The sequence below is a fragment of the Hemitrygon akajei genome, chromosome 4 (genome assembly GCF_048418815.1).
Source record: "Hemitrygon akajei chromosome 4, sHemAka1.3, whole genome shotgun sequence".
Classification (NCBI taxonomy): Eukaryota; Metazoa; Chordata; class Chondrichthyes; order Myliobatiformes; family Dasyatidae; genus Hemitrygon; species Hemitrygon akajei.
In genome coordinates this window covers 158,118,073-158,140,135 of record NC_133127.1, presented here as the reverse complement: position 1 = coordinate 158,140,135, position 22,063 = coordinate 158,118,073, and the positions used below count along the sequence as shown (strand labels likewise).

The window sequence follows — 22,063 nt, the reverse complement described above, 5'->3', positions numbered from 1 at the left end:
GGCCATATTACTGCTTATAATTCATCTTCCTCTAGACAGATCCCTCTTACAAAGCAAAGGTGTCACTTGAACAACCTTGATCTTTATCCTGTTGCAGACATTCCCTGCAATGGCTGATTCTATTTTAGACTTACTGGAACACCGACTTTGGAAGGAATGTAACAGTTTAAGAGCCCCCAGACTGTTATAAGTGTTTACACTGAGCAGTTACCCTGCCGTGCTCAGTTATAAAGTGCAAGTCCAAATATATTACATTTGCCTTTAATTCTAAGGTGACTGAATGCAGTTCCAAGTCTGACCTAGTTAAGTTGATAGCATGCCATAAACAAAAGACAATAAAATGGTTATTTTTAAGTGGCATAAGTTTGTACTGGTAATTACACTAGTAGAAATATTTAACTTTCATGATCAAACCTTGGGATACTTGTGCAGTATAAAATTAACCAAAAAGTATCACCGGGTTTACATTCTCCCATGGTCCTATAGAAACATGTTCCCTCTCTGATATTGTCCTGAAGTCAGGAATTCAGCAATGCCAAGTTGCCTTCAGCAGCTCAGGATAAAAACGATCAAAAGGAGTATGCAAAGTGTTTCCAGTGAATGATGCAGAAGACTTTGTGCTGGCAAATGTATATATATATCATAAAAATACAGCTCCCTTCTGATGACTGATGACTAGATCTTTTAATATTTTTAATAGAGAAATTTGTTATGCACAGATAAACAACCAATTCCTCCATTTGCCCATCTGTGTGGAGTAGGAATGTTGCTCAAGTAACAGAAGATTTACAGCAAGCAGCACTTAGTCATTATATTTAACACTCAATAATATTGAGTGAGATCCAAAAGTAAGAAGTACAGCAATGAGCAAAAGTCTTGGGCACATTTATATACTGTAGCTAGGGAGCCTAAAACCATTGCATAGTACTGTAGAAATTTTATGTGCTGCACTGTACTGCTCTCACAATAAAAAAAACTAATTTCGTAACATACGTGAGTGATGATAAACCTGATTCTGGTATGGGTTTCTACTATGGACTGAGAGTGGGAAGGGGGCAGGGAGAGGGAATCACAGTTGGGAAAAGGGGGAAGGGGAGGGGATGGAGTGGGAAGCACCAGAGATTGATTCTGTAATGATCAATAAACCAGTTGTTTGGAATCAAATGACCCTGGCAGGTGTTTAAGACCTGATTTTGTCTGAACCCTCGCCAACCTCCATCTCTGAAGCTCCTCTGCCACCTGTCTCACACCCCTCCTGTTGCACTCCACCCTCACCATTCCCAACATCCTTTGCTCCCACCGGATTTACAGACTTACAGATACACACACACACACACGTGTGTGTGTGTGTGTGTGTGTGTGTGTGTGTGTGTGTGTGTGTGTGTGTGTGTGTGTGTGTGTGTGTGTGTGTGTGTGTGTGTGTGTGAGAGAGAGAGAGAGAGAGAGAAAGACTTTTGCACAGTACTGTATATTATTAGTTTTCATGGGTTGGACTCTTTCCAAAATGTTCACATATTCCTTGCTAATTCTTATTATACTTGTGCAACATAAATTTGCATTTTAATTAGTGCATGTGACCCTTTTAAGTAACAAATTATTTGCAATTTAATTAGTATTTTTCAATTTCCCCAATTACACTGGAGTTCAATAGAAATCACTTTAGTTCATAATCCTTGAACCTATTTGTCATTTTTTAACTAGGTCCCACATCAATGCACAATGAATATTGAGAAGACTGACATTATGTCATGTAACTATCACTAATATTTTTATACAAAAGCAGTCAGTTTAGGCAAGTGTGTTTAATTATGGTGTATTATGATGCATTATTGCCTTTGGCTCTTGCCATTTATGCCCAAGGCAAAAAAAATAGTGGATTCTGGCTAATTGGGACACATCAGGATCAGTACATTTTGCCTCAATTTAAAGGCTGTGCTAATTAGCCAATGTTTCATGGATATATGTAGTTAAAAATGGTATCAAAAGACAAACCATGTAAAATATTATGTATTTAAATGAAATATAGAATAAATTAGAACACTACCAATAGTAATACAGTGCTATAAAACTATGTATTCATTCTGAATAGTTATCCACGGATGAATTCATCCAGAGTTTGTAAGGAACAAAATCAGCGCAGACACCTAGTGGAGGCATTGGACTGCCTTCATACAATGCTATTGATGAATACGTCCTCCAAATCTTCATTTTCATTGTAACATTCAAGATGATTGTCGATACCTTCAAATTCCTCGTAGTTCTTGTTGAAGCAGTGAAATCCTTTCATTTTCACTCTCGCCATGTGTGGCGTCTCCAAGCTTGAATGTGTGAAAGTGCAGTGATCAAATCAGTTCAGAATTGTGTTCCTGCTTATTTCTCACCAACTATCAGTGACAAAAATTACAGCTTTTTGAGCACGAACACACACATCTGACTCTATTAAAAAATTATTTGCTTTCAGCACAGTGTAGTATATAATGGCCACATAAGTGCTAGTTAGAACCTGATCGGCAGCAGTCTTCTGTCCCAATTAAGTGGCATAGTGTCCCAAATAAACGAATGGAATCCCAGCAATTTTCTTGATTAGTTTTTGTTCTTTAGAAGTTGTCCCAAAGAACCAGCTGCCCTGATGAACTAATAGCCCAATGAACCGGAATTCACTGTAATAGTAAAAGGAATGTTTAAAGGTGCAGTGGCGTTGTAAGTATATATTGCCATTGTGGCTCATACTTTTAATTGAATGCCAAGTGACTCCTTAAGGTACCAAACATATGAGATCAGGTAGAGTACACGTCTGTTCTTTGATCAGACAATCTCTGCATTTGTTATATCTGTATGAGCATAGTGCCAGATGACACACATGAAGGTGATGCTCTTTTACAACCCTCATCAGTTCTCTTAGCATCAAGACAAAGGTAACTGCATAAACTTGCCATGATTTCCCATTCACTCTACATTAAAAACATCACTATGAGATGGTGCATCCAAATGTAATTGCATTTTTAATAATGTGATAAGTAGTAACTATTGCTGAGCCAGCTCTACAGCCATAAAAAAATTAATGTCTGGAGTTGTATTCCCCAAGAAGAAAATTGTTAATGGAAATTTTGAATAAAAAATTACCATCTCTGTCTCTTTTATCTCTTTACCTTGCACATCTGAATCTTTCACTCCTTACTTCATTTCTTGCAGTTCAATTATAATTAAATTTACATTTCCAGTTTTTACTTCCTGGTTTATAATTTGCAGGAATTAAATTGAACACCCTTTCCCTTTAGCAAAATCACGTTGAAATTGTTTAATTTCCTTGATTCTTTCTAAGCATCCTGCTATTTGATCTTTGATAACAGCTTCTGAGCTTTTCCTAACACTTTATTAAGGTACCTGGCCTTCCTATAGTTTTCTGCTTCCTGTCTTCCTCTGAGATTATCAATGACCTCATGTTAATGCTTAAGTCAGTAAATTCACCTTCGATTGCTGTATCTTAATGATTGCATCACTGACCGAAACATTCCATCAGTCGTAACATTGAGTCGATTAGACAAAAGTCAATCCTAATGTGCAGGTGCTCCACCACTCCTGGAATGAGTCAGCACAGCTGAAGGGTCACCGCCACATCTCACAATTGCTGATGCTGCCTGATAATTCACCCCCACAACCAAGCAGTTCATATTACACTCAGTAACGCACCTCCCTCTCTCTTGCAGTGATTCCCGGAGAAACCAGCAATGATGGATAGTGGATACCGCAAGCTATTATAAGGATGCCAGAGCAACACACAAAATGCTGGAGGAACTCAGCAGGCCAGGCAGCATCTATGGAGGGGAAGAGACAGTCGATGTTTTGGGCCAAGGCCCTTCATCAGAACAGACCTGATGAAAGGTCTTGTCTTTGTGATGAAGGATGCCAATGTTGTTGCTTTGGTTGTGGTGAACAGTGACAATAAAGACAATATCTTCTCCACAGGTAATTCTCTTTCTCATGCTCTACATCCTCTTCAGCTGCATCCCCCTCCATGATAAGCTGCAGCTGAGATGAGTATGGACCTTTCACTTCATCACTGTCCCTCGCGGTAAGTTCACACTTGTCCAATTGTTATTTGGAAGACTTGAGAACTTTAATGTAGTTGCTTGTGCAGCAAGAGGAAGGTGCCATTGGGGATACAGACTCACCACAACCCCATATCGTGCAAATACAGCAATTAAGATATGGACATCATATAAGCTAGTCTGAAGGTAAATTTGTGTGTGGTGCATCCTGAATTTAAATCAGCACTTCATGCTAATTAATATCAAGATGTACCTTCTCTCCAAACTTTCAGTAGGTACATGGTGTGCACACATCCTCATCACTCTGGAGCTGGTATGTTTCATGCCACGTTGTTGACAGCATTTTGGCAGTAAAACAGTATGTGCAGCAACAAGAAGGTGCCACTTCTCAGTATTCTTTGCTAGTCAATTCCATCCAACCGCTTGTGCCAGTTGTGCCAGCTTGTGCCAGTTCTGTGGACAGCTGTCAACAAACACTATGCTGACTACAAGGTCCAGTCTACTGTATATCTTAATCAACACTTAAGGCTTGATATATAAAATGGCCACTGCACAAGCAGATGCCACAATTATTCTTGTGATGGATCAAAGAGGAGCTTTTCTTTTCACAGTGGGTCACTGACATATGTAGCATCTCCTGTTTAAAACACTCTGCTCTCCTATCAGATTCTTCCTTCAGTCCTTTACCTTTTCCATCTATCACTGCCCAGCTTCTCAATTCAACCCCACTCCCCCACCCACCGACCCTCCCTATTACCTGGCTTCACCTATCACCTGCCAGCTTGTACTCCTTCCCCTACCCCACTTCTCATTCTGGCTTCTTCCCTCTTCCTTTTCCAGTCCTGATGAAGAGACTCAGCCAGAAATGTCAATTCTTTATTTTTTTCCGTAGATGCTGTCTGACCTGCTGAGTCTCTCCAGTATTTTGTGTGTGTTACCCTGGTTAAAATAGTCACTTTTGCCAGCGCCCATGATAGAATCTAAGCCTTCAATCAAGTTACTACATTTTCATTATCATGCTTGTCCGGTCCATTGTGTCAGGAACAATATTAAAGTTGTGTTGGCAGAAACACCATTTTAATGTGCTGTCCTGCAAAGTTGTACAATAGAGATCAATCATTCTCTACGAGCTCCTGGCAACACACACAAAATGCTGGAGGATCTCAGCAGGCCAGGCGGCATCTACGGAAAAGAGTATAGTTGATGTTTCGGGCTGAAACCCTTCGGCAAGATTGGCGAACAGTTTTGGCCTGAAACATCAACTGTATTCTTTTCCGTAGATGCTGCCTGGCCTGCTGAGTTCCACCAGCATTTTGTGTGTGTTGCTCGGATTTCCAGCATCTGCAGATTTTCTCTTGTTTGTGTTTGGATGACTAAAAGCTCCTGGATTTGTTTTCTACTTTCACAGGCAACGTGAAAATTAGAAATTAGCAAAGGGTTTGCAATATTTGTGCAGTCCAGTAGTGGGTGACAAAAAAACCAACACAACACTGTTTTGAAAATTTGTCACCCATGGTCCACAATATTAATTGATATCAGAAATTTTTGCAACAGGTCTTCCATTTGACTCTGTGCTTGCCATTCCTTGGCAATTTTAGTACCTTGCAATGTCTGTTTCCTATTTTCAGTAGCTCAGCCTAAGATTTCAGTTTCAATGCAATTTTATATAAGTTTCTTCTTCTGGGATTTGGGTTAGAAATCAGTGTTTGATCTGATTTCAAACACTGCCTCAGTTTATTCTGCAACAAGTCATCACTTCTGCTGACTGCAATATTATTTGGTGTGTGTTGGGATTTTGCTGTTGAGAACTCCAGTTTCCCATTACTGTTTTGAGAGTCTTTGCTTCTGTTATTCAGGGAGTGACTGGAAAGACTTGTTAGCAAATACAGCTTGTAATCCTGTAAAGTGTTCTCAAATCCTCAATCTTTGCCAGCATGCCGTTGCTTATGACAGGGATTGTTCATTGCTTCTTTAGCTGAGGTCATAATTAGTCCATTTATCTTCATGGTTATCTGGAAAGTGGCTGGGCAAGTGTGTGGAGATATATTAAATATTGTAAAAATATTAGATGAAAGTCTGAACAAGTCCAAGAGATACTTCACCTCTTTGTCAGCTCGCGGCATGTACGGTGTCTGGACAAGTTAAACACCGTAGGTTTGTTAAATGTTTGCGAATAGTGGCTGGATTCTTTCTCAGCCTCAAGGCACCAGTGGCATGAGTGCAAAAGACCAGATAGTTTGCCTGTTTCTGTGCGCCTTGCTATGCTTGTGGATGAATCCCCATTTATTGAGGCACCCTTCGCTGGGTTCTTGGAATTTCACCTAGACCCAGAAATCATGATCATTGGTGCCTAAGACAAAGCCAGGGTGATATCTTGAGTCAGAATTCAGAGCTCCCCTGACAGCAGCGACGATCAAATGGAGACTACGGATCAGGAGCCCTGAAATCTTTGTAACTTACTATGTAATATTTTGTGTGGTTTATTTGTGATAATGAATTAGGCCTAAGTTACTTTGCTGTGCTTGTATGTTTATTCCCACATCTCCTGGACACTCTCATTGCTTTGGGACTTTTGGAACTGACCAGCCCAGCCCGTTACAGCAAGTTTCCTGCCCCGGTGATAGAACAACCTCTGTAAGTACTGTCAGTCCACCTGATCAAAACAATTACAAACTGGAGTATCACTACAGTAACACTAATGTTTTGTTGCCATTCTAGTAAATTTCAAAGTGTCGAATTTGCTTTTGGATGCTGTGGTGATGTTGCATGAGGTTTTTACTAGCACTGCAAGGATTGTGCATGGTTATGAGACTACGCAGGAAGTCAGGTATGGTAAAAAAAGAGAGAGTTCTTGTTTTTACTCCATACTCAGTAGTGAGTCTGTGCAATTATTCTGAGCTCCAAGTGCCACGTTTACACCGATAATGAAGACAGGATGAAGAACCCAGGCATACGATTCTTGCCAGTTTATAGACAATAGACAATAGGTGCAGGAGTAGGCCATTCGGTCCTTCTAGCCAGCACCGCCATTCACTGTGATCATGGCTGATCATACACAATCAGTACCCCGTTCCTGCCTTCTCCCCATATCCCTTGACTCCGCTATCTTTAAGAGCTCTATCTAATTCTTTCTTGAAAGCATCCAGAGAATTGGCCTCCACTGCCTTCTGAGACAGAGCATTCCATAGATCCACCACTCTCTGGGTGAAAAAGTTTTTCGGCATCTCTGTTCTAAATGGCCTACCCCTTATTCTTAAACTGTGGCCTCTGGTTTTGGACTCCCCCAACATCGGGAATATGTTTCCTGCCTCTAGCGTGTCCAATCCCTTAATAATCTTATATGTTTCAATCAGATCCCCTCTCATCCTTCTAAATTCCAGTGTATACAAGCCCAGTCATTCCAATCTTTCACCATATGACAGTCCTGCCATCCCGGGAATTAACCTCGTGAACCTACGCTGCACTCCTTCAATAGCAAGAATGTCCTTCCTCAAATTTGGAGACCAAAACTGAACACAATACTCCAGGTGGGGTCTCACCAGGGCCCTGTACAACTGCAGAAGGACCTCTTTGCTCCTAAACTCAACTCCCCTTGTTATGAAGGCCAACATGCCATTAGCTTTCTTCACTGCCTGCTGTACTTGCGTGCTTACTTTCAGTGACTGATGAACAAGAACACCTAGATCTTGTTGTACTTCCCCTTTTCCTAACTTGACACCATTCACATAGTAATCTGCCTTCCTGTTCTTGCCACCAAAGTGGATAACCTCACATTTATCCACATTAAACTGTGTCTGCCATGCATCTGCCCACTCACCCAACCTGTCCAAGTCACCCTGCATTCTCCTAACATCCTCCTCATATTTCACACTGTCACCCAGCTTTGTATCATCTGCAAATTTGCTAATGTTACTTTTAATCCCTTCATCTAAATCATTAACGTATATTGTAAATAGCTGCGGTCCCAGCACCGAGCCTTGCTGTACCCCACTAAAGTTTAAAGATATTCTGTGTGAGCACCACCCAACATGAACCTTGGCTAGCTGACTTAGGAGGATTTCTTATAGGTGAGTCTGTGAGTGAGTTGTCACTTAATCCTGCAGTTTCTGAAGAGGCAATAATTTTCCACACTTAATGAAATTAATCTGAATCTGCACAAGTCAATCAAGGTCAAAGTTACACATTTAAGTCAATAGTAACACACTCCCATCAATCCCATTGCCTCACATATTTATTCTCTCTCAATTGCACATAACACTCCCTCATTCTCTTGCCAGGAGTCATTTACAGTGGGCAATTAGTTTTGCAGCATGTATCTGGTCTGCGGAAGGAAAACTGAGTCACCAGGGTGGGAGAGGAGTGGGCTAGCAACCCATGGAGAGGAAGTTCATGCTTCATACAGATAGCACCAGAGGTCAGGACTGAACTCATATCACTGGGGCTGTGAGACATCTGCACAACCTATGTAAGCACCTGCAGAGGCAGGAGTAGGGCAACAGGGTACTGGTGCCTCCTCCATCCCTCAATGAGATGCTTTTACCTCAAAAACCACTTCCTACACATATCACCTGATTTCTATAATCAGATCAATCTTTGTCTCCTCAAGTTTGATGAGTCACTAGATATGCATCCATGGACAATGTAAGTGAAGTGTACTCCTTTGCACTATGTTCTTAAGAACTACATGTTACCTGTGAAACATTGTAACTTACAACTAAAGGTTGCAGACCCATAAAAATGGTGCAGATGTTATTGTATTTCTAGTCCCATAGAGGAATGTGGGATGTGAGGCTGTTATGTTCAGCCACAATGCAAGAAGGAAGAAGTTAATAATGATCACTGTGGTCCTCCTCTGACTCGGTGAAGAAATGCCAGGATGTTTTCCATCACTAATATTAAATCTGAGGCAGTGCTGAGGACACTTGCATTGCCAATGGTATTCAAATCCAAGTGCATTCACAATACCATAAGACATAGGAGCAGAATTAGACCATTTGGCCCATGGAATCTGCTCTGCCATTCCATCATGATTGATTTATTATCTCTCTCAATCCCATTCTCCTGTCTTCTCCCCATAACTTTTGATGCTGTTACTAATCAAGAACCTATCAACCTCCGCTTTAAATATACTCGAGGATTTGGCCTCCACAGACTTCTACGGCAATGACAGTCTATGTAGTTGCATCTGGCAGTGACAATCTGCTCAGTTTTCACACAGTATGAGCTGTTCACATTGTAAGGAGCATACATAGAATGCTAGTTGACCATTGATCGCAAAGAAAGGTCACGGGCATTTTACCAGTTAAGTGAGCATGAACACTGTGCGGAAAAAGATGGCATTGACTTAAATCAAAGATGCAACAAAACAATAAGAGCTCTTATATGTCAGCAATTCCATTACATAAATGGGAATAAATTCTAGAAACTGAATTCTCTTGTGATATTGCACACACACTGGGAGATTTACATGAAGTGCCCAAGGAAGTTACAGTTGTACCCATAAGAGAGATTATGCTTGATGATCTCAAAGAAAAGCATAGAATGTAGAAGAGTATAGTACAGTACAGGCCCTTCGATCCACGATGATGTGCCGACCTTTTGATTTACTTCACAATCCATTGAACCTTTCCACCCTACATAACCGACAGTCCTCTGTTGGCCAGAAAGAACTACAGTCTACAAATCACAGACAGTGGAAACAGACAGACCAATTGTCTTTGCTCTTGCCATGTGGTCTGTGGTAAACCATGTATACCTGTCTGGACATGCCCCTCTGCTGACTGCTCCTGTGGCTCCTCCCACAGACCCCGGTATAAAGGTGATTGGGGCTCTGCCACTCCCACAGTCATCCAACATGGTCATGCTCCGTTTTCGCTGTTAATAAAAGCCTATCATTATTTACTCTACTTCCAGTCTCCTAGAGTTATTGATAGAGCATCAAGGTCGAAGGAATGGAGGATGCCATTTTGTGAAGTTTCTCTGCATCCTCCATTTTGTGAACTAGTGTTGCTTGGCTGAGTCAGTGTTTTAAAGTTGACACAATGATGCTCAAGATAATCTGCTGGACTAGAGATAATTTCCACATAAGAAGTTATTTGTTACGTGTTCTTTGGTTAGATATAATATGCAGGTTTTGTGAATGGTGGAGCCTGTGTCTGCCTGAGTGACTCAAGCTGGTTACTAGTTTGATAACTGTTTTAGAACAAAGAGGCATAAAATTACCAGTTGCCACTTGCGGAAAAAGGGCAATAAATGGACGCTGGCCAATAAGAAGGTGTTACAGGTCTGTCAGATGAGTCATGACCAGTGACACTGCAATGCAACATTTGAACTGGTGAGGAATGAATACAAAAGCAAAGATTTCAAATGCAAAATAGTAACAACACTGGAGATAAACCATCACAGATACATATGTGAGTGGCCCTATGTGGAATATACGGAGAGTTGATTGGGACTGTGAGAAACACCCAGCCAGCATAAACTCCTTTGCCTTGGTATTACCTTTTCTATTCTTTGACTATTCAGGAGATCAGGGAAACCAAGTGGATGTGCACACAGGTACTTACAGTATGAATTCACACGCTTGTTTGTTTAGACAATAAAGGCACTTGTCAGTAGTCACAGATCCTTTCTGTGCCTCTCTGACCCTTATTACTAAAGAGTCATCCTTGTAATATCTCCATTTTTTATTCGTCCTTGAGCCTAAGAGTCTTTTAAATGTCCATAAGGTATCAGCCTCTACCATCGCCACTGGCAGTGTGTTCCATGCACATACCATTCTCTGTGTAAAAAACCTGACCTCTGATACCTCCACTAAACTTTCTTCCACTCTCCTTAAAGGAATATCCTCTGCTATTGGCCATTACCACCCTGGGAAAAAGCCACTGATGTCCACTCTATAAATCTTATACACCTCTATCAAGTGGCCTCTAGACAGAGAGAAAAGCCCTAGCTTGCTCAACCTTTTCTCGTAATACACATTCTCCGATCCAGGCAGCATCCTGGTAAAGTTCCTCTGCAGCTCTTCTAATGCTTCCACATCCTTCTTATAATGAGGCGAACAGAACTGAACACAGATTATTGGATCAATGGAGTCATGAATGTGGGGTAGTGACTCTGAGTTCAAAGCCACAATCTTACTGAAAGCAAAGTAGGTGCAATTGTCTAAGTAACAGGTTACTTGGTTGAATACAAAATCAACAAACAGCTAGAATGCCAATCATGGAAACTGCACGTGCCGGTGATGTTGGCATCACAGATTCCCTTCTGAGGAAAATGTCAGTTCTGATTCTGTGAAAGTTACACAAAGCTTGATCACATCCCTTTGTTTTGAGGATGGATTAAAGAGTTTAGATAGATAGATAGATAGATAGATAGATAGATACTTTATTCATCCCCATGGGGAAATTCAACTTTTTTTCCAATGTCCCATACACTTGTTGTAGCAAAACTAATTACATACAATACTTAACTCAGTAAAAAAAATATGATATGCATCTAAATCACTATCTCAAAAAGCATTAATAATAGCTTTTAAAAAGTTCTGTCCTTGCGGTAGAATTGTAAAGCCTAATGGCATTGGGGAGTATTGACCTCTTCATCCTGTCTGAGGAGCATTGCATCGATAGTAACCTGTCGCTGAAACTGCTTCTCTGTCTCTGGATGGTGCTATGTAGAGGATGTTCAGAGTTATCCATAATTGACCGTAGCCTACTCAGCGCCCTTCGCTCAGCTACCGATGTTAAACTCTCGAGTACTTTGCCCACGACAGAGCCCGCCTTCCTTACCAGCTTATTAAGACGTGAGGCGTCCCTCTTCTTAATGCTTCCTCCCCAACACGCCACCACAAAGAAGAGGGCGCTCTCCACAACTGACCTATAGAACATCTTCAGCATCTCACTACAGACATTGAATGACGCCAACCTTCTTAGGAAGTACAGTCGACTCTGTGCCTTCCTGCACAAGGCATCTGTGTTGGCAGTCCAGTCTAGCTTCTCGTCTAACTGTACTCCCAGATACTTGTAGGTCTTAACCTGCTCCACATTCTCCATTAATGTTCACTGTTATAGTTTGTATCTATAACAAACAAGAGGAAAACCTGCAGATGCTGGAAATCCAAGCAACACACACAAAATGCTGGAGGAATTCAGAATAATGAGCCCATAGTGAGGACATAAGGAAGTATGCAGCAAACTGGGGAAAAATCACCCCTCTCTGGCCATATACTAACAGTGAAGTGGAGAGATTTATGTGAATGTTTAAGGAAGTCATCTATCCTGTTTGTACTGAAGAAAATCATACAAACCAAAACTATATTAGTTTTTTAATAACCACACAACAATAACTCATTCAATGATAAGAATATCACCAACCACACGCACTTCATCATACATCCCTCAACCTCTTTCAGAGGTACTCTGAGATCATCACCTACATATTTGCTACAATGACCAGAGGAAAAATGAATGAAGAGAAAGCTATGAAATGCAGTTTGATGCCATTGAAGTGTAGAGACAGACAAGAAAGCCACATGATCGAGCAAGCAGTTTCACATGGAACACTTCTATTTGAAATTATTTCTTCAGAATGGTCTATAATTATAGCATTGCATGCTTGTAAAGCAGTACATGAAACCTGCCATTCTTTAAAGCACTCAAAGTGCCATCTACTATTGGTGATTCCAAAAGGGACTGAGTAATCCAATCGTTCTGTTGATACAACTGCCACTAGTCTTGCATTCGGAAATCACTACGTAACACACTCAGTGGCCTCTTTATTAGTTCCACGTGTACACCTGCTTATTAATGCAAATACCTAATCAGCCAATCCTGTGGCAGAAACTCAATAAAAGCATGCAGACATGGTCAAGAGGTTCAGGTGTTCTTCAGACCAAACATTAGAATGGGGAAGAAATGTGATCTAAGTGACTTTGACCATGGGATGATTTCTTGGTGCCAGACGGGGTGATTTGAGTATCTCTGAAACTACTGATCTCCTGGGATTTTCATGCACAACATTCTCTAGAGTTTACACGAGGAAATCTGCAGATGCTGGAAATTCAAGCCACACACACAATTCTCTAGAGTTTACACGAGGAAATCTGCAGATGCTGGAAATTCAAGCCACACACACAATTCTCTAGAGTTTACATGAGGAAATCTGCAGATGCTGGAAATTCAAGCCACACACACAATTCTCTAGAGTTTACACGAGGAAATCTGCAGATGCTGGAAATTCAAGCCACACACACAATTCTCTAGAGTTTACACGAGGAAATCTGCAGATGCTGGAAATTCAAGCCACACACACAATTCTCTAGAGTTTACACGAGGAAATCTGCAGATGCTGGAAATTCAAGCCACACACACAATTCTCTAGAGTTTACACGAGGAAATCTGCAGATGCTGGAAATTCAAGCCACACACACAATTCTCTAGAGTTTACACGAGGAAATCTGCAGATGCTGGAAATTCAAGCCACACACACAATTCTCTAGAGTTTACGGTTCAAAACAAGCCAGTAGCAGTTCTGTGGGGAAAAACACCTTGTTCATGAGAGAGGTCAGAGGAGAATGGCCAGACTTGTTCAAGCTGACAGGAAAGCAACATTATCTCAAGGAATCAAGTGTGGAGACAAGCTTTTCTGAATGCACAACATATTGAATCTTGAAGTGGATGGTCTACAGCATAATATGACCATGAACATATATTCAGAGGCTACTTTATTAGGTACAGGAGGTACCTAATAAAGTGTATATTCACCTTGGAAATCACTATACAATATATTCATGTCCAAATATCTTATAAACTGAGGCTTTTCAAGGCATTGGCCAGACTGTATTTGAAGGATTGTGAGCAGTTTTGGGTGTCTGAGCTGCGAAAGGATGTGCTAGCATTGGATAGGGTCCACAGGAGGTGCATGAGAATGATCCTGGGAATGAAAGGGTTAACATATGAGGATTGTTTGATGGCTCTGGGCTTATATTTGCTGGAATTTAGAAGAATGAGAGGAGATCTTATTGGAACTTGCAGAATATTGGAAGGCCAAGAGAAAGGACGTCCCTTGTATTCTTGAGGAAGAATTTCTTTAGCTAGAGGGTGTCTGTGGTGAACTACATATACCTGTCTGGACACGCCCCCCCTGCTATATCTCGCCTCACGTCTCCGAGAGTTATTGATGGTGCATCAGTGTCAAAACTATGGAATTCATTTCCACACAAGGTGGGGAGGCAAAGTTATTGAATATATTTAAAGCATTGGTTGATAGGTTCTAGATTAGTAAGGACATCTAAGGTTATGGGGAGAAGACTGGAGGATAGGGCTGAGAGGGATAATAAATCAGCCATAATAGAATGGCAGAACAGACTCGAAAGGCCAAAGGGCCTAATTTGGCCCCTGTGTCTAATGATCTTATGGTCTTAATGAAGTAATATAATGTTTCTTTTAATTAAGTTTATGTGGAAAGAGATAATAATGTCATGTTACCCTTGGATAGAAAATTCATTTTTAAGAATATTGTATTTCTTCCTAAAGACTGGGGTCTGAGTGGACCCTCTTGAGTGTGGCCATTGCTTTTACATTGAGGTTAGAAGCAGGTCTGTATAATTATTTACTGACACAAGGCTTACCAGTTGCTGCCGACTATACCACTTTATCAAAAGATAAAAATACCTTTGAAACACTCATATCAAATCCACTATGGCAGCTCTACAAACATGTAATAACTTCACATTTCTATTGCAGTCCTTTACAACTCTGGGTTGTGCAGTATTTGTTATTACCACTTCCATCAAATCATGGGTTTCCCATCCTTTATTATACTCCATCCCAGTTGTAAACAATATTTGCTGTTACTAAGAAAGCTCACAAGAAAACAGTTATAATCTGATTGAAAAGCTTCTGCTGATCCCACAGAAAGGGAAGGAAATTTAATTTCACTTATAAAGATGCACAATGAGACAGACAATTCACAACATTCGCAGAAAAACATTTTCACTGCCACATTTGAGATTCTTACATGAGTTTATGATTAACTTTCACTCCCACAGAATAGGATACAGATTGAATCGCACATGATGGTTATAGGAATAGATTTGGAAAATTGTTCAGGAGATCACTTTTTGCAGTGAAACTTGAGGCCATTTTCGCCAGAATTATATTAGGTGCACCTGACCAGTTGATGCATTTTGACAGGTTTTTTGTTATTTTCCTTTGTGCTGGAAATAGAAGTATTTTATAACAGAACCTTCTTAAAATTGCTTATCAGAATTTTAAAATTCTGTACACTGCAATTGTGAATAAAATTGAAGGATTCAATTGCAGTAGTTTGAATAAATCTCAGTTCAAAAGTAATGTAGTAAAAAATAATCTCCTCTAAAATTCAATTGATCTGGTCAGTTTTAACACTTGAAAGAAGTTGCTTTGGTAACTAAATTTACAATCTTCAGAACCCACTTTTATGCTGTTATTGTACATCTGTTGCAACTTTACACAGAGCTTTGACTAAGTTAATATTTAGGTCCTTGGGCAAAACAAATTTACCATTGTTATTCTGGTGTTTGTTTCTTACCTAAGCTGCTTGAAAGGTTCAGCCCTGACGACTGGCGTCTCCACGGAGTGTTCAAAGAGAGCACCTTCCGGCCCTGAAAAAGAATGAAAGATTAAAATAAAAGCTGTTCACTCAGCTGACACAACAGGAACTCTGGTTTAAATGAACAGGGCCAATTTCAAGCCGTGTCTTCAAGCTACAGGAAGAATTGATTTAATCTGACTTCGATATACTGCTAATATGGGACCTGTTTGAACCCAAGAAAGAAAGCCAGAAACCACTGTTTAATACAAACAATAAAAGTAATTCTAAGAATACAATAAATGCTCTAGTTTCTTGAAATCCTGATTTAAGATAACACAATTACGAAATACTAACCCATGTAGAAAACCATATTATTCATTTAATTTCTCCCAACCTGCACAACATTGCACTTCTCACAATCAGTTGCTTCAATGCTTTTGCTTCCATCACCCTACCCAGAAACACTTGAAAGTGAGTGGCCACACTTTAAGTGAAGAAGAATAGCAGTTCTAGAGTCTACAGATGAACCGTGGAGAGCATTCGAACTGGCTGCATCACCTCTGGTATGGGGGGGGGGGGGGGGGGGCTCCACTGCACAGGATCGAAGCAAGCTGCAGAGAGTTGCAAATTTAGTCAGCTCCATCATGAGCATTACTCTCCGTAGTATCCAGGACATCCTCATCATTAGGACCCCCAACATCCAGGTCATGCCTTGTTCTCATTGCTACCATCGGGAGGGAGGTACAGAAGCATGAAGACCCACACTCAATGATTCAGAACAGCTTCTTCCCCTCTGCCATCTGATTTCTGAATGGATATTGAATCCATGAACACTACTTCACTACTTTTTTTATTTCTAATTTTACACTACTTACTTAAATTAACTATTTAGTGTGTGTGTGTGTGTATATATATTTACTGTAATCACAGTCTTTTAGTTTTTTCCTCCATTATTATGTATTGTAATGTACTGCTGCTGCAGAATCACCAAATTTCACAATGTAGTGTTTCTATTAAACCCGGTTCTGATTCCGATTCTGATGTACATTAGTTTGAAATTATATCCTGCCTTTAAAGTAGCATTCCAGATTAAAATGCTGCAAACAGTTCCCTACTGATCACTATGTAAATGGCATGGGGATGCTGAGTATGGAACACCTCTTAGTCTAACCTGTGGGAACAGAGAATGTGAACAAAATGCTGGAGGAACTCAGCAGATCAGTCAGCATCTATGGAGCGGTGCTGATGAAGGTTCTTGGCACGAATTGGCGACTGCTTATTCCCTCCATAGATGCTGCATAACTTGCTGAGTTCCTGCAGCACTTTGTGTGTTGCTCTGAATTTTCAGCGCCTACAGAACCTCTAACGTTTGGGAGTAGGTAAGTTATTGCAGGTACCTGCCTTACGTGCTAAAACACTATGCCTCACACATGATTCCGCATGCATTACCAAGGCTCAGCTTTGTGATTCTTTGCCTGTTAAACCAGTTTCATGGCAATGAGCGCTGTGCACAGAGCTCGGGATGTGGCAAATCTGAAGTGGTACAGCTCGATTATAACTTGTGTTCTGCTGCTTTGTGTAACTCAGCATGTTTTTGTTAGTTTTCTTGCTGCATTCTGAGTGATGGGTTTACTAAAACTTTTTGATCACAATTAATTTCATTCTGCAATCCTCCAATTAATTCATGGAGCGCACATCTCTTTTATTTTGCATTCCTGTGTACATTTGTCACATTAAAGTTTGTCTTTCACAGATCAGCCAACTTATATTTTATTTAGCTGTATTTTCTGGACTGCCTTCCTGGATACTATTGACAGTATTAATGTGATACCATCTGCACTAATGAACTTGGATTGGATTTGGAATCCGAGCCCTCGAGATAAATTAGAAAGAATAATGACCACAGAAATGAGGGAAGAGAGACCACATCAGTATATTGTATTGCCCCGATAATGAACCAATCAAGCTGGCTGCGACTGGCTGCCCTGAGGGAAAATGATGACCCTCCGACACTTCTCGGCTTTGCCCTGGGCTTCTGCAAAAATATTGTTCAGCTGGAACGAGCTAAGGGTGTCAGCATGCTGATCTCCGTTTTAGTGTCCGACTCCACGTGCTAATGCTGGATCTCTGTTACTCTAAACCAGATACAATCTGATTATGGAATCAGAATCACTACAGGTGGATCCAGCCTCCCATCGCAGATTGTCAGGGCTGTCCAAAACTCTAATTACTGTTGAGGCCATTGCAGCTTAAGTCCCAGAGTTCGACAGCCAGCTCAGTGGGAATGGGTGGGAGGAACATTCCCAATATGTCACCATTTAAATGTGTTTTACTTTCTGTTTTGCATACCAAAAAGTGGATGATTTCACTTTTTACCACATGGGATTGCACCTGAATGCTCATGCCTACTCATTCAATTTGCATACAAACCCTTGAATCCTGAATGCTTTGTTCACAATCCCATCTGGTTTTGTAGAGATCAGGAAACATGGAAATAGGACTTCTGATCCTTTCAGCCAGACTGATGCAATTAACACAGGATTAGTATAAACGAGTGGTTGATGGTTGGTAGATGGGCGGAAGGGCCTGTTCCATAACTCTAAACCAGAGCAGCTGGGGAAAACAACGTGGTAACAGGGAGAATGTGTACTCCATGCAGACAGGATTGAACCCGGATCACTGAAGCAATGAGGCCTCAGCTCTGCTAACTCACATAGATTGACAGTATGGAGAGACGGCTCGGAGGGGAGCAATGTTGCCAAGTATGTGACTGTGATAAATATATATGATTGAAATGTTTCTGAATGTTTAACGTCAAATAAAATTCCAGTGCTACAGCATGTTTTTATTGATTCTTATGGTTTAGGTTTAACGTCTTAGATAATAGATATATAAGAATGAGTAAAAAGCATGTTTATGAAGTGCTGAGATACGGCATAAAAAGGCTGGTAATTTGAAACACACCGCCCGTCATAGGGAAAGGACGAAGCAGAGCAAATGTCTAAGAAGTGGGGCACTGGTAAGTAACAAGTTGGCACGAGAAAAGGTTTGCTTGGAGGCACGTAACTGGGAATGTAACTGTCAGGCTGAAAGAAAACTGGAGAGGAAGAGTCACAGAAGGAATGAGGCATAACTTTGGCCAAGAAGCAGCAGCTGCTGTGGGCTCAAGTGTTTAAATATGTGGCAAAGAAATGCAAATGAACACAGCTAAGATTCCTGATTTTCTTGTTGAGAGTGGGCCCTTCATTACAATTGCCTGGTATTTTAAATGGGCACCGAGACAAATCAATTCTGATTTGCTGGTGTGTTAAAAGTGGTAACCCTCTGTTTCGTCCTGCATGAAAATCATAAGTAGACTTCAGGTTACTGGCATTTTGAGGTTTCAGCAATTTTGTTCAATTTTAGCACTTTATTTGATTTTTGTTGGCAATGTTTTTTTATTGCTGCTATCAAAATATGGACACAGATGTCAAAGACCATCAGAACCTTCATCAATCTGAAATATTAACTTTGCTTCTCTCTCCATAGATAATGCCTGACCCATTTTGTTTTTGCAGCATTTTCAGCTTTTATTTCAGATTTCCTGCATCTGTCATCTTTTTAACTTCTAGCTCATCTTCATCATCATCGTTACCCCTCGCTATCTTTGTGATCTGCTGTTGGAAAGTTCTGGCTCCTGTGTATCCCTAGTTTTCTTTTCTTCATCATGTCAGCTGAACCCTCCTTGAGGCATCAGGATTTATTTGATAAATCTTCAAGCCCTTTTCTCCTTCCTTAAAGCCTTTATCTTTATCTAAAGCTGTTTGTTTGAATAACTCCTTAAGTCACTTTGTATCAAACTTGGCCTGTTAATGACGCAATGAAGAGGCTTCTGAACGTTTTCCAATGTAATATACTGCAGGTGTTTCCCAGGCCCATATCATAAGAACATATTGAAGCAGAATTAAGCCATTAAGCTGAGTTTGTTCCACCATTCAATCATATGCTTTTTTCAACCCCATTATCCCGCCTTCCCCCATAACCCCAACTCCTTTTAACAGCCAAGAGCCTATCAATGCCTGGCTTAAATACATCTAATGACTTGGCCTGCACAGCCCTCAAAGAATGGCAAAGAATTCCATAGACTCACTACTCACTGGCTGAAGAAATTCCTCCTCATCTCAGTTCTATAGGGATGTCTCTATATTCTGAAGTTGTGTCCTCAGATCTCAGATTCCAACATACGGATAGAAACACCCTCTCCTCATCCACTCTTTCCAGGTCTTTCAGTATCCACCATGTTTCAACAACAGCCCCCTCATCCTTTCGAACTCCACTGAGTACAGGAATGTGGGACGTCAAATGCTCCTTATATGTTACACCTTTCATTCTAGTGATCATTTTTGTGTATTTCTTCTTACCTTTTCCAGCACCAGCACACCCTTCTTCAGGTACTGAGCTCAAAATTATGGTCAGATCAAGTCCTTATAAAGCCTCAATAGTATATCCTTGTCTTTATGTTCCAGTCCTCTTGAAATGAATGCTAACTTTGCATTTGCCTTCTTTACTACTGACTCAGTCTGTAAGTTAACCTTAATGGAATTCTGAACGAGGACTTCTAGGTCTGTTTTCACCTCCCATATCTACCCCCAACCATTTTCAGCTGCTTCAACAATAATTTTCTTGCCTCCTTAAGATCTGAAATGGGTTGATAATAAAGCTGTCTATGTTAAGGTAACATTTAGCAAAGAGATATTCATGCCGTACATACAGGCCATCAACAACAGGAAAGAATCCAATCAACACTGGTTCATATTCCTTGTCCTTACCATCACCAAAACCATATGGCATCAGGAGGATCAACATTGACTCAAAACAATAGATTGCAGATGTTGGAATCTGGAATGGAAGCATATAACTGGAGGAACTCAGCAGGTCAGGCAGCATCTCTGAAGACAAAGGGATGTTCGACTGTGCAAAACAAGACCTTGCATAGGGATTGAGAAATCCAGAATTCCTTTAAGATTTCACTATGATATAGTAAAGGGAGGGGAACTTTTGACTATGTAAATTTAAGATTCCTTTGTGCTCAGTATAGATACTAAAAGCGGATGTAACAAATGAGACGTCTCCTGTTCAGAGAGGGAGTGCTGGAAATAAATTTATCATGCTGAGTTTTTTAAATAAGACAATAAAGTGACCCCTGGCTTCATAATTCAGGTACTGTTCATGAAAGAAAATGGGGAATGGGACTAATTAGATTGTACTTTCAAAGAGATGGGACTGGCACAATCCACTGATTTGTCTTCTGTTTCATTTAACTCTAGGAGAAAACAAACTGTTATTATTGCTAATTCTTCATCACTGCTTCAATCCATCACCTGCAAACAGTAGCTTTCAGTCCCAAAGAAAGTCATTTAGACTTTGCACAAAATCAATACGTATGAATATGATCAGAAACAATCCTTCATGGTGCTTACACAAAGTTTCAGTGAAGTAAGTTCTCAAATAACAACATCTATAAGCGTAAATACTAAAAAGATCTCAAAGACATATTGGATGGACAATCCAGCTGCAGTGACTGGCGTTGCCCTCTCCTTCCCCTTTCTAATAGCTGATATCGGTAGCATCACGTGCATTTCTCCAGAATTATTGCCACAGGTTTCAGATATTTAATGGACAATTAAACCAATGGTAGACCAGCCTACAGAAACAGAGACAATACCTGAGCCACATTTGCCTCTGATTACTATATCTCTCTGATGTGTATTCTCTATTTCTTCTTTACTTTTGCTTAATTCCACATTTTATTCTTCATCAATTCACTATAGACTTTGTTTCACAAGTGAGGAGAGTAGTCCATCACCCAATAAAATTTGTAGTATGCTAATAATTCAATTTCTGTTGAGCACTCTGCATTATCATAAAAGCATGCAGCAAGATCTGAGAAAGAATTTATATACCATATATTGACATATTTTGCTGCAAAAAAAGATACAGTTTTGGAATTTCCCAAATACTATTTGCAGTATTACTTAAACTGCTAACTAATTAGCTGTAAGTTTTTGCAATGAAGCTGTACTCATTGCTGAATTAATCTGACTCTACTCCTGAGATTCCATAGCTCTAGTCTCAAGCCACCAATCTCACCCCGTCTTTAACTCATATTTGTTTTCCATATTATAGCAAAGGTCTGGAGAGTAACTACAAACGGTACATGGTTCGTTAAATAACATGACAGAACAGTGTCAATATTCCTTCTTATTACCCAAGTAGCAATTAGAGCCTGTACAAAAGTTGTTTCTTTTCTCACAAACATAGAATACCTAGGGAAGTGTTTTCTCCCACTGAGGCATCAAAACATGATCACTCATTGTCTGAGTGCTATGGATTCCATTATGCTCCCACGTGCACACATAGATATTCATAATGAAAGATGCATCAACACATATTAGGAAAGGCTT

The 22,063-nt window shown here is 40.4% G+C and overlaps 1 protein-coding gene across 6 annotated transcripts in view; it reads right to left on the bottom strand.

Annotated features, from left to right (window-relative positions):
- Positions 1-22,063, bottom strand: part of sgcg (sarcoglycan, gamma) — a 596,108-nt gene that overhangs the window by 36,606 nt on the left and 537,439 nt on the right. For all 6 annotated transcript variants that reach the window (XM_073043720.1, XM_073043716.1, XM_073043715.1 and 3 more), the window contains one exon: positions 15,618-15,690. In XM_073043720.1, coding sequence (XP_072899821.1) covers positions 15,618-15,690 — 73 coding nt within the window. The remainder of the gene's footprint in view (positions 1-15,617; positions 15,691-22,063) is intronic.